At 39.0% G+C, this 12,821-nt stretch overlaps 1 protein-coding gene across 7 annotated transcripts in view; it reads left to right on the forward strand.

Annotated features, from left to right (window-relative positions):
• The first annotated feature begins 2,127 nt into the window (after positions 1-2,127).
• IKZF1 (IKAROS family zinc finger 1) overlaps positions 2,128-12,821 on the forward strand; it is a 101,741-nt gene continuing 91,047 nt past the window's right edge. Inside the window, exon 1 of one of the 7 annotated variants that reach the window (XM_030265727.4) lies at positions 2,128-4,424. In XM_030265727.4, coding sequence (XP_030121587.1) covers positions 4,391-4,424 — 34 coding nt within the window. In that variant the 5' untranslated portion in view covers positions 2,128-4,390. The remainder of the gene's footprint in view (positions 4,425-12,821) is intronic. The other 6 variants (XM_030265736.4, XM_030265731.4, XM_072924357.1 and 3 more) reach the window with 6 other exon arrangements.

A 12,821-nucleotide genomic window follows, 5' to 3' on the forward strand; every position in this document is an offset into this window, starting at 1 on the left:
GTCAGTCCATGCTAGAGGGCTCTATCTCCACATGCAAATATGACCTGGGAGTTATTGCAGGGTCTCCATCCTACCAGCAATTCTGACTTAATGTCAAATGTTGCTCCCAGCCATAATCTCACATGATCTGATATATACCACTGCAAAATCTCAGGTGTGCTGGAAACACTGCTATATCCCAAAGAAGTGTAGTCTTTGTGTTTTCTTTTTTAATTATTTCCTTTATTATCTCAAGTCCAGTGTGGAAGAAATCTAAAATTTCTGTTTCATCTCTGAGATTTGGCTTTCTTTTTTTGGCAGTGTGTTTTGTTTTGGCAATTTATAGGAACAGAGGGTCTTGACAATGAACTTGTCCTTTCTAGCTTTAAACACAAATTTCTTCAAACTGCCTGTCTTTTTAAGATCAGCTTTACATAAGTTCAGAGCTCATATGGAGCAATGTTTTCTCTCCATTGAGGACAGAATTATTGAGGAAAGGCATAGCTAAAAGGCTCACTGGAACTTTTATTGGAACCCTATCTAAATTTTAATAGCAGAAATCATTAAAAATTCTGCTACTTATTGAGAATCTCACTACTTCCTTTTTTCAAACAGGCTGGTATATTTCTGGGAAAATGTTTCCCACCATATTTTTCACATATACTTACTATTCCAAACTGAAAAGAACGCAGCACAGATTTCTTTTTGATAAATGTGTGCACAGGCAAGTTCCTTAGCCTCTTTTTTCAGGGAAATTTCTGCCTTTGTTTAAAAGCACATGTTCCCTGAGCAGATAGTAATTTACATTTTTGGGATGCCATCTGCACTTTAACTTATAATTCTAGGATGGGATGAAGTACACTTAAATGTTGGTGTTAAACTTTCAAAACTTTAAGTTACAAGAGTGTCAGGCTGTTCTGTCAGTGAAAATTTGAGATTTTTTGCTTACAGGAACTGACTGAACTGCATTTTGTCCTAGGGATTTGTAATCAGATTGATTTTCTTTGATCATGCAGATAAGTATTAATGATAATCAGAAGTAGAATCAACAAAGAAGTAGATTCATATCTATCCTTAGAGTACTTGATCTGAAACTGGCAGATTCAAAACTTGTGGACCTATATTTCATCCATAGTTTCTTGGCACTTGGTATTTATGATAGCAGAACAATGAAAATTTCTGCCTCTAGACATTTACCTACCTTTTCAAAGCTGCTGGGTAAAGTAGTTTCTCTCACAGCACAAGATTTGAGGAGGGGTGAAGGGATGAAGAATGGAATCTCATCAATTGAGAATTTGATTTATTTTATTCAGAGAAGGCTTTAGTATTGTTATACATATATATATGTATTAGATATATAAATATGTGTATATATGTATATACAGAAATGCAACTTCACAACACTTTGGACAATGGCATTGGATTGGCTTTAATGCAATTAAAAATGTGAGTTAGTTCAGAGGAGATTTCTGTTTATTAAATGAAATAATATTTCCCTCTTCTGTGTGCTTTAGCATTCACCCTTTCCATTACAGAAACTGTTTTCAGTGTTGTGGTTCCTCTCTTGCTAGTGCTCTCTCTAAAGAAAAAACTAGAGTGTGAGAGAATTCTTACTGTAAAACAGAGGTTTCCCAGCAAGACCACATTCGAGAATTAGGCATGCTTCTATATACTCATTCACTCTATAGTGAGTGTCTTTTAGTGGTCTGATGATCATTACTGCTGCAATGGAGGAAATTACTATATTCCTTACTCAAAACATTCCTACAAAGTCAAGCATGACTATCAACGGTACATTTATTCGTGAAAAGAAGCCTAAAAAAATGTAGGTGTTCCTCTTACATCAGCTTATATCCTGTTGACAACTCAAATGACACTAGGCCCACTTATTAGTTTCTAGTGGTTTAACTGACAACTTTTGGTCTCATAAAATGTACTATAAATACTATCTGCAGCACAGACTTGCTGTTCAGTGGTACACCAAGTGTTCAGATGGCTGAGAATGCTGTTTCCCAATGGGAAATGTGGCATTTGGCAATCGTTTATTCTGATTTCCTCTGAGGATATGAAGGAAAGATTTTACGAAAGTAATCCCTGAGTAAAAAACAAGCAACAAAATTATTAATACCAAAGCACTGGACTATAGAATGAATGCTAAAGTGCAAACTTTATTATATCTTTAAAGTAGATAGGGTGATTGCATACTTTTACCTCTATAGGGAAATACGTTTGTGCTTTCCACACATGAGCTTGTGGGGAAATTGCATGGGATTGATTTCATGAGTTTGGAAATGAGCCTTGGTGTTGAGAACAACTTCACAGACCCAACTCTGAACTCACTTGGCAGCATGGATATCTTTCTCCTAGTGAAGTCACTCCTGCCAGTGGTTACAACACAAAGAAGTTTTAACTTATAAAGAATAAATTGTGATATAACGATGTCCCACCATTGGGTGAAAAAAGCTGGATTTGTTTTCATCTGGAACAGGACAGTTTGTAGAGAGGAAATAAAAATCCAGCCCAAGCACTTATTGCTTTTGGTTCCTGTGGAACTACGCTGCCCCTATCTTGTCAGGAAAATCAGGGAAATGATGAGAAACTGTGAAGGGCAGGTTTAGCCAATGTAAGATTAACACATTTGCTGAACTTTAATCTCATTTTTCTTGTACCTAAGTTTACTATTTTCCTCATTGCAGTGAGTTTATAGTCAATCTTCCTTTATTCTTGGCCTCCTTCCTAACAACACGGAGGTTATGGGGCTGTGCTCCTATACCACCTTAGGCAGTAGGCAAACTGGTTCATGACTTTCAGCTAAAGTGGATGTGATGTAGAGATCACAAGATATAATAAGTTTCTAACAGACATTTTACGGAATTCATACCTGTATGTAGAAAAGAGCTGGAACTGAGAGAAAACAGAGGTTGACCCATGACCCAACTAATGGCAGAGGGCGGGTGACCAGGAAACCTGTGCTTATTGCCAGGCCGCCAAGAAGTGTCACCCAGAGGCAGCCACTGAGTACATTGCCTCTGTCTCAGCTATGTGTGCAAAGGATATGGGAAGAGAGCAAGAGGAGGGGAGAGTGACAGAGAGACACACAGGAAGTTCAAGGTGTTTTGGGAGGGGCTGGGTTTTGCAGGAGTGGAACATTTGAAGAATGGGAAATTTAATTCCAGAAGAAATAATACTTCATGTTCAAATTATTGACTTTTTAATATAAATTCAGCATTCTGTATCTTTTTCACAGTTTCTTTTTCCCTCCCTACACTCATTAACAAAGCTTGTGACAACATGTAGTTAGCAGTTTGGGTGGGCTGTACATTTACCTCTGGAAGATTTTAGCCATGACTTAGAAGAATATATTAAAACTCTCAAGAGAAGATGCAGATGCAATGCACTGAAACAGTTAAATGCTGATCTCAGAATAAGACATGAGACCTCAACCCCTTTTTTTCAGTCTCAGAATAATAGCCTCCCTGCTGAAGCAAACAGAAAATGTGTTGCCTGTGCAGACAAGAGAACCTTAGAGTACCTTGAAACTGTGATTCAGCACACTTGAAGTTACTACTGTTTTACAAGAAGGTGCTGACTCATTTACTAACTGCATGCAAAACAATCTAGAAGTGCCACTCTTTTTCCCCAGAAAAAAAAATATACATTATTATCAGTAGCAATCACAGTTCACAGAATGGGTCAGGATGGAATGGACTGCAGTGGATCATCTGGCCTAACCTCCCTACCATAAAAATCTAGGAAATGCTAGTTAAGCAGTCATTAGTTCCTGGATAGTCAATCCCAGATGATGTAGCATTTAGCACTGCTCTCTGATTTTATCCAGCAGAAGTGATACTGTCCGCATGCAGCATATGACCACCCATACTGCAAACCTCCAGTTGTTTTCACACACATCCAAATTGACTCCAGCTTCAGTAATGTGAGATCTCATATGGAAAAATACTGCACTGCGTAAACACACAATGTTCCTAGAAGTTTTGAGCTGCGTTCAAGTTGAAAAGCAGTGCTATGGAGTCCTCCATCACCTGTGCCTTGCTTCATGTTTTCATACCTCCTTACACATAAAATAACTTTTCAGTAATTTTGAAGTCCTTGTGCAGTCTACCTGTCTTTTACTAGGAAATTTACTGAAATGGATGCCAAAACAGTGCTGTATCAAAGACCCAGGTCAAACTAGTATTGATATAACCTTCTCAAATCACTCCAGATGGAAACAGAGGGTGAAACTATCCCATGCTCCTTCTTCAAGAGTTTAATAAAATCACTTTTCTTCTCATAAGTTGAACCATTGTAGGGAAAGTATGGAAACCATGAGCAATGATCAATTTTTAAATGTCACTCTCATTCTTCCTCTAGATCACACCCAGGGAAACTGTCTCCTCAGCAGACCTGGACCATGGATTCAAATTGCTTGCTCTGCATCTCTCAGGGTAGGATCTAAACTTGCATTTTCTGTATTTTAGCTGAGCAATTTATTTAATTTATTCTATGTGTAAAATGAGCTTACTACTGCCATTTGTGTTTTTGTATGGGACTGGCTGTATTAAAAGCTGCTGACATAAAGTAATATGAATCCCACCATGGATTGGCAGGAATGAAGTGCATAGTTGCTCAGAGGAATCTGGACTCCAGCAGTTCTAAGATGTGGCTGGCAATCAGGCATTTGCCTGGGAGAAGCAAAAGTATCAGTAGGGTTAGAGTTTGGTGTTGAGTGGAAAGGATACCAGTAGCACATACATGCTGGAATTGTGTGCACTGGTGCCTCTTGTGAATCTAGCCCTAAGTTTTCCTGCACTGCCCTGCCAAAGTGCCTCAAGTCTGTTCAGCTGGGAGATGAGAAGATAGGCCACTTCTTAGTTCCCTGAAGGGTTAATTATTATAGAGCAATAATAATAATTACTTCTTCTTTTTGCAGGGCTTTTCACCAATAGAGCCTAACCTTAGTTTTAGGGAAACTAAGGCAAAAAAAAAAATATTTGCCCAAACTCACACATCTAGTGAGGCTTAACACTAAAGGCAGCTTAGTTTTGTGGGAACACACAATGTTCCTAGAAGTTTTGAGCTGCACTCAAGTTGAAAAGCAACTTGACTTTTCTTTGCATACACCCCCAAAGTCTGACTTTGGAAGTGAAGAATTAAAATTAGCCTGCATTGCACATTCCTGAAGATTTGTACAGCTAGAAATGAGAATTACCACAAAATATTGCATAAAAAGTATGTCCATTGAGACTAGAAGAAACTTGGACAGCAAATTCATTGGAGAAGGATTTTAATCAAAGAAAAAAAAAAAAGCATACTCTCCCATGAGTGTGTATACGATATATAGCTGTAGTATAACCTTATGACACTATAGAAAATACACAAGCACAGGACAGTCTCCACTAGAAGAGTTTCAGAGTTGAGTATTTGGTGATACGGATACAGGGGTGCACCCAGTCTCCTCTGCATTAGGTTTTCATGGGGTTTACAAGAGACAAGACAATGGGTAATCATAGCACTCCTCTCCATACTCAGGAGAGACACAAAAATATTACTCTAGTTTAAATCTATAGCATAGTGATTTAATATCTGGGGTTTTTTTCAAGAGGGGAGTAAGATTGATTTGTAGGTACATCCATGTCCTCTTGCCATAATTTATTTTGAGAAAAGTTATTAAGCACTGATTTTCAAATCAGACCTGTAGCTAATTCCCCAGTTGTATAGCTATAATGGAGTTTATTGCACCATGCCCTTGGTCTTCTCTTCTTAGGGAAAATTTATTTATCTTTGACGATTTTTGCCCATCATGTAGCATTTCAGTATTATCCCTTTAAATATGTGATTCTGTTGAGGTTCTTGCAGTGCTTCTAATTCTGTTAGCTGCCAGGACCTGCTCTGAACATTATCTAAAGCCTGAGGTTTTTAAATTTTTCTTCCCTTGTGTGTCTGTGCCTTGAAAATAGTTACAGCTGCGTGGCTTCTGCACTTTGTTTTTATCATCTAAAGACCTAGAGTGTATTTTCTCCTCTAGTGATCTGCTACCTGGCCTTTTCATTCTCTCATCCTTTGAAAAACTTCTGCTTCTGCTTCCTCCTAAAGATGCTTCCTCCCCACCTCTCTGGTCTATAATTTCCCACTTTGCCTCGTAGTATTCAATCCAGAGCAGGAGGTATTAAAGCTGCTGTAGGAACAGGAAAAGCTGCTGGCACTTCCCCATCTGTGGAGGATCCCCATGAGGAGGGGAATTCTCTGAGGGAAAAAATGGGAGATGGAGCTCTTGTGGCTCCACCTGTGCTACACAAGCAAAATCAAAGGACTGATGGAGAACCCAAGCAAATTTTATCTTGTTGATAAATATATCAATATTTATCAACAAGATAAATATCAGTTTGAAGAATAATGTGGTAGTAATTCAGAACTGCACTTTGGCTGATGCCTCACTGTTTCTTTTTTGCTTCCCCTACTCTTTCACATTGTCTCTGTGTGACACTTACAGAGGCAAAAAAGTAGGTGTTGTTTGCAAAGAATTCAGAGCAAGAGTATAAGGGGTGCTTGTTTCCTGGAGATTAGTTTATACTTGGTGTGACTCAACCCAGGTAAGATCAGCTTATAAGAGGATAGGTGATCTTGATTTCTGATTCAATTTTTTTTTCTTTTTATTTCTTTAAAAAGTTTATTTTTGACTCAGAGTGATATTTTATAGCTTGCATTCATTCCTAAAGGCAGAATGCTATTGCGGTCAATAGTGGAAGGGTTGGATTTTAAAGGATCAATCTTCATAGCCTATGTATTAGGTCACCTTTGTCACACAGCTCACTGAGGTGATGTTGCCAAGATTCTTGTTCTCATACTCAGACTGTATCTGTGTTCCAGAGAAACTCTGTGCCTGAATGGCTCTGGTCTGCGGGACACTCTATATATAGGCTTCTGCTTTCAGGAAAAAGAGTTGAATTCAGAGGCAAAGGCTTAGTCTCAAGCTACATAGGGCCAGTGGTTGGGTACTCTCAGAATCCAAGCCTAAGGCCCCTTATTCCTCAGTGTCACCTCACATTAGGTTTGCATGGATGAAGGAAGGGGCCTAAAAGTTCCACGTGTAATGCAGAGAGGAAGACTCTTAGCTGGGAAAAGACTCAGCCAAGTTAGTGCAGAACTCTGTTTCAATGGGAGCATTTTTATGCTGAGAAAGCTGTCACTGCCAAAATTACTAATATTGTGACATTAGTTAAGGGTGAGAAACAAACTCCAGGAGTGCCACATATCCCTGCTGGGGTGCTGCAAGCAACCACTCCAGTCCTTTTTTTGGCAACATATGTGATGTATGGACAAGCAGTTTAGGAGTAGTGTCTGTTAGCCAAGACTTCTTCCAGGGCAGCTGGAGGATTTGCAAAATGGAAAAAAAAAATCAGGAAAGTAGTTTTAAAAAAGGAAAATAATGTGGAATCCCATTGCTGAATTATTAAGAATTATAATTATTTATGTGCAAATTGTTCATTTCTGGTGAATATTTAGTGCATGGAGTAGGTGAGAGAGAATGTCTAAAACGGAAACACAAGACAGATGAAAACTTTCAAATTTTGAGATCTGTTATTAAAAGCACCCCACTTTGTGCTGTTTTTTTTTTTTTTTTTTTTTTTCTGGCTGGTTGTTTTGGATTTTTCTGTCAGTTCCACAGAAGGAAAACAGTTTCTCAGTAAGGTCTGAAGTAGAGTGGTACAGTGAGAATTGGCATGAATTATATGACACCTACAGTAATTGATGTTTAAGATCAAATTTAGAGTAATATATAGTTTTTGTTACAACTACTATTTCCCTATGGAGATAGTAAAAAATTGTGTCCATAAGTCACAGATGCCTAATGGCTCAAGTTTACAGGTTTACAGTACATGATGGTATATTCCAAGGTATTTATACTAAAACTGTTGATGTTTAGGAAGAGCAACTTTTTTTGAGGCAAGTCTGAATGTGCTCTCTTCCAAGCAGGATGCAATTCTCAATGTTGTCTTCTCCCACCCTCTGCCCTCACAGAGTATGTGAGAAATGTTTCAGCACCTTACTATATATAGTCACGGCTTCTTACTCTCCTGCAGAGGTCAGGGGGAGGTACTGAAACCGAGATGTGGGAGGAAATGAGCCACGTGGGAGTGAGCTGGTGGGTCCTGAACCTGGGAGGCACTGGGAAGAGATGGGTCAGCTTCGCCCGGCCGTCACATCCAGCAAACGTCTCAGTGGGGGTGCAAGGGGAAGAGTTGGTTCAAAAATAAGTGTTAATACTTGTGTGGAGGTGGAGTAAGGCTTTTGCTTTGAATGAGAAGTTTGAGCTGTCTAAATGAAGCTGAGGGGAAAGGTGGGCTTGAAAGATGCCAGTTAGAGGAAATTGTGAATATGTTTGCAGTTCCCCTTGTGAGCTGGCAGAATGTTTATTGGGACAATCTCCAAATAGGCTGGGCAGAAATTATGTAGGAAGAGTCATGTATCCCAATGACTTATAAAAGGAAATTTCCCATGGCTGAAATATTTGTCATTACTGGATTTGTCTTTCTCTTGTAGTAGGTATTATTGTTACAATCTATATAGCTGACCAGACGATATTCCTCAACTTTCAGAACTTTCCTACCCTCTAGCTGAAATCTGGTAATGGAGAAAGACAAAAATTTCAACTGACTTTCTTAACAGTTTGGTGGATTGGTTTCTATTTTTTGGGGGGGTTTGGTTCTGGTTTGGTTTTTTGAGTTTTTTTTGGGGGGGAGGTCTTTTGGGTTTGTTTGTTTGTTTGTTTGTTTGTTTGTTTGTTTGGGGTTTTTGGGGGGTTTTGGGTTTGTTTGTTTGTTTATTTTTAGTTTGTTTTGCTTTATTTTTTGTTTGGTTTGGTTTCATTTGGTTTGGGTTCTTTCTAACAAAGTAATTTTTGCTTTAATTGGAAGTGTCTATCTGCACTAATCATTTACGCTTACTTGCACTGAGATCTAGCTTGAAGGTCTGAGTTCTCAATAAATCAGTGCAAAAAAGGAGAGCCTGCTCTAAGTATCTCTCAGCCTTGGAAGTTCAGGGACAAATTATCTACTTTGGGGGAAAATGAGTGATGTGTTAATATTTTTTAGATAGGGAGTTTTAATTAAAGGCATATTACACAGCAAAATTGCAGGGGAAATCTCACACAGCTTTGAATGGGACCTGCAACTTACTCTTCCTTTAGATGATATGTTAAGTCTGATGGCTAACCATGACCACTGAACAAGGATTAGAACAGTTTCTATGTAACTTGGCATACATTTTTCAATTTTTTTTTTCTCAGGCAAAGATTCCTTCTGGGAGGAAGGAATGTTCATCACCTAATTTTACAATGGGAAAATGCTTTTGTTCACAGAAGTAGAGCTAAGTGAGGAATTGGACACAAATTCTCTTATGTGAAAAACCTTCCTTTGCTGGTTTTAGAATTCAATGAACATTTGTGAGTTTGTATATGAACCAAGCTCCACTGGGTTGGGCAGTATCCATTTCCAGCTCAAGGAATCTTACTCAGCTTTAGGATGTCAAATGAGCAAAGTTTACATTTGCTTATATTTCAATGGAGTACACATGGCTGGTATAATCATTGGGTAGTTTTTTTCTTTCAAACCCAATGACATGAAAAAGGAGATGTGTATTGGACAAAACACTGTTTCAGAATTAGAAATGAAAAAAGTGGGGTAGAAAAGAGGAACTATTTTATTAGGCTGCAACTCACATTCTTTATTTGGCATCTATTTCATTATCTCCTATTTCCTGATGATAACATAATGTACTCTCTTTTCCTGTTACCCAAGCACTTTACAGAAGATGTGTTGCATGCCTGCTGGCAGTCATGGACAATTTGACATTCACAGCTTATTACATGACTTGACATCAGTTCTTTTTAAAAATACCCTCTCACCTATCCATGGAATACATCTCGTCCTTCCTATTGCTGTGTTACACACTGAAGACCAGTAGATGTTACCTAAAACAGGTTTTTAAGGCTCTAGATCCATTTATGTCCATCTGGACTGAGCTACCATTCTCGGATATTACCCGTTTTGAAGTCAGGGGTGCTCCTGGTGGTCCTCAGGACATGTGGAAACTTATGACTTACTATGTGTTACAAAGAAACACCTCTGTTTCAATTTCTTCCCAGGGTGAGTTTTAAGCAGCAGGTTAAGAGGAACTGTAAGGTCTTCTGTAATCATGGTGTCTCACTGCTCTGTGAGCAGTCTAAATACATTCTTTGAGAGAGGCTCCCTCGCTCATGTCAGGTGTATTTCCATATGTAAATATAAAGCCGAGCTGACATCTGCTCATAAATTTGCTGAGAAAGGTTCCTCTTCACCCTGGAGACTCAATTACCTTCCAAGCATGGTTCCCCCTGCTGCCATACAGCATGCAGCTCCCTCTATATGGCAGGCATGGATCTTGGAAATGTCATCATCTCTGAACTGCTCTGACTCTCCTCTCCCACCTGGTGCTTGGTCACAGTGTCTATCCTGGGCCCTCAACAAGAGGCAAAGATATACTTTTGCAAGATAATACACCCACTCTCCTTTTCCACAGCCCTTTGTTCCACTGCTGGGAAAACCTGCCCTCCTCAGAGTGTCTGTCAGCACTGCTGCCTTGGTTTGACTTGTCCTTACCCTGAACCTTAACCTTTTGGTTTCAAATGTGTGGGTTGTAGCTGTATGGATCCACAGCACAGAGACTTATTTACAGCTTTCTTATAGGTAAGAGCCTGATGGAATCATCACTTCTGCAGTCAAGGGCAGGACCTCCAAAAGTATTACCTGAATCTATACCTCTTCCATCTTTTTTTCAGTCACCCAGCAGACACCCAGTATCTCATCCTTCCATCTCAGCTGGTCATCTTCTTTGGGGTAAGAGAGAAGACACAAGTAAGTACCTCACCAGTGGGAGCAATCAGTGACTTCTTTTCAATAATTAGTGCATTTGGGTCAATGCAGGTTCACAGTCAACATTTTCTGTCTGATGAAAGCTTTCTGAGTTCAGTGATGCATTACATTTTCAGGTTTGACAGTTCATTCTGTGGGGACTCCAGTGCAGACTGTGAAGTAGCTAGATTTTCTTTCCCACTTTCACTCCTACCTTATGTCCAGGCATTTTTCCTCTATTTTTCATTATTTGTTACACAATGAATATACTGAATTTGGGATTGTTACACATTTGCTCTTTGTTGACATCCATTTGCCCTTTTATTAATGCTTCTTGGTTTTGTCTGTACTGAGCTAGTGTCTTTTAGGGCTTTTTTAGCTATTTCTTGACCCATAAAGATAAAATTTTTACCTGGACTTTCTGCAGAGTAAGGCTTGTTTCTTCTCTGACTTTATTTTAAGAAAAGTCTTGTTGTTGCCTCCAACAATGCTGAGTAGGGATCCATGTGAATGCCCAGGTATCTAACAGAAGAACCTAGTGTGGTTTTTTAACTTTTTGTTTCAGGTTACAGTCACAAACTCAAAATCCTGAATTTCTCAGATGTCTGATTCTACCAGTGGTCACTGCAGTGGTCAAACACAGTTACAGGATATCCTGCTTTTCAGGCACCAATCCTAGCAGCACTCACTGCAGAACTGCTATGGCAGTTATTTACCTTCTAGTAGGCCCTGAGCTGCTGAAGACCCTACTTTGTATAAAAGTGTTTTAAAGAATTCATATGTGGACATTAGATATTACTATGCTGAGCAAGAAGCTGATGTACCCATTGCCAGAGAAAAACTATATTTAATCTGTAATGTATAGAGTGTCTATTAATCAGCAATGGTTCCTGAATTGCTAGCATGCAGAAGTTAAATATAACCTCATATACAGTATTCTACTAAATTCCCTAAATTCTCCTTCTTTTAAGTTGCTTGCAGGGAGAAGCTGAGTTATACACTTGCTAGAGAAAGTCCATGCTTTGGTTTGGTTTATGTAGATATTAAGACATGCCTTGTCCCTTATGTTTCTTATCAAAGAGAGTGACTAGATCTGAGAAACACTTGTGTGGAAATGTGGAAAATTAGTTAGGATTTTTATTGTTTTTCCAAACAGAATCCCAGGGGAAAAAAACTATATTCCATAGATGACATCATGTAACAGTATCATATCACTTGTCAGTTGAACCACCAAACCACTCAAAATGCCTTCCAGGGCTATACTTTTTTTTTCTTAATTAGGCACCATATTCGACATAAAGAACAGTTTTCCTGCCTTATGATTTTAAAATTTGCAGGATTCCACTGATAATCTTACTGCAGGTGACATTTGCAGTGGTTCAAGGCATGGGACCTTAACTAAGGGACATTAATGTCAAGAGGACATGGATGATAGATATCCTTAAAATGTCCCTTTAACTACATCCATCCTTTGTGCAACTGGGGCAGCTTTCATGTGTGAATCCACTGTTGGTTCCTAAAGCAGCGAATATGAGTTTGGGATGATCTGGTCTAAGAGCAGAACAGGAAATTTCTGTCCATTGGAGCTTTCTGTCTCACCTGGAACATCTAGTGCTTCAGTGGGTGGGAAATACTATGGCAATAATGAGGCAGAGGAGAAGGTCTCTAGCTACCTACGCTTTTCCCCATAAAAGTACACCAGCCTAGAGCAATGATGGGAACAGGGGAGATCTGAATAAAAGAACCCCTCTTGGCCCTTTTGAACTGTATAAGCATGGATCTTTGGCTAGGACACCTATTGTATTGAACAGTGAGCAGCTGCTGCCGATATGCAATTGAGACCTGAAGTCTATTTAGAGAAATAATTGCTTTAGTTTCCAAGATGCTCCTGGAAATAGGATCTAAATTTCGTATTATAATCTTACCTGGCAAAATACAGTATGTTCTAAACAA

The sequence above is a fragment of the Taeniopygia guttata genome, chromosome 2 (assembly GCF_048771995.1).
Source record: "Taeniopygia guttata chromosome 2, bTaeGut7.mat, whole genome shotgun sequence".
NCBI lineage: Eukaryota > Metazoa > Chordata > Aves > Passeriformes > Estrildidae > Taeniopygia > Taeniopygia guttata.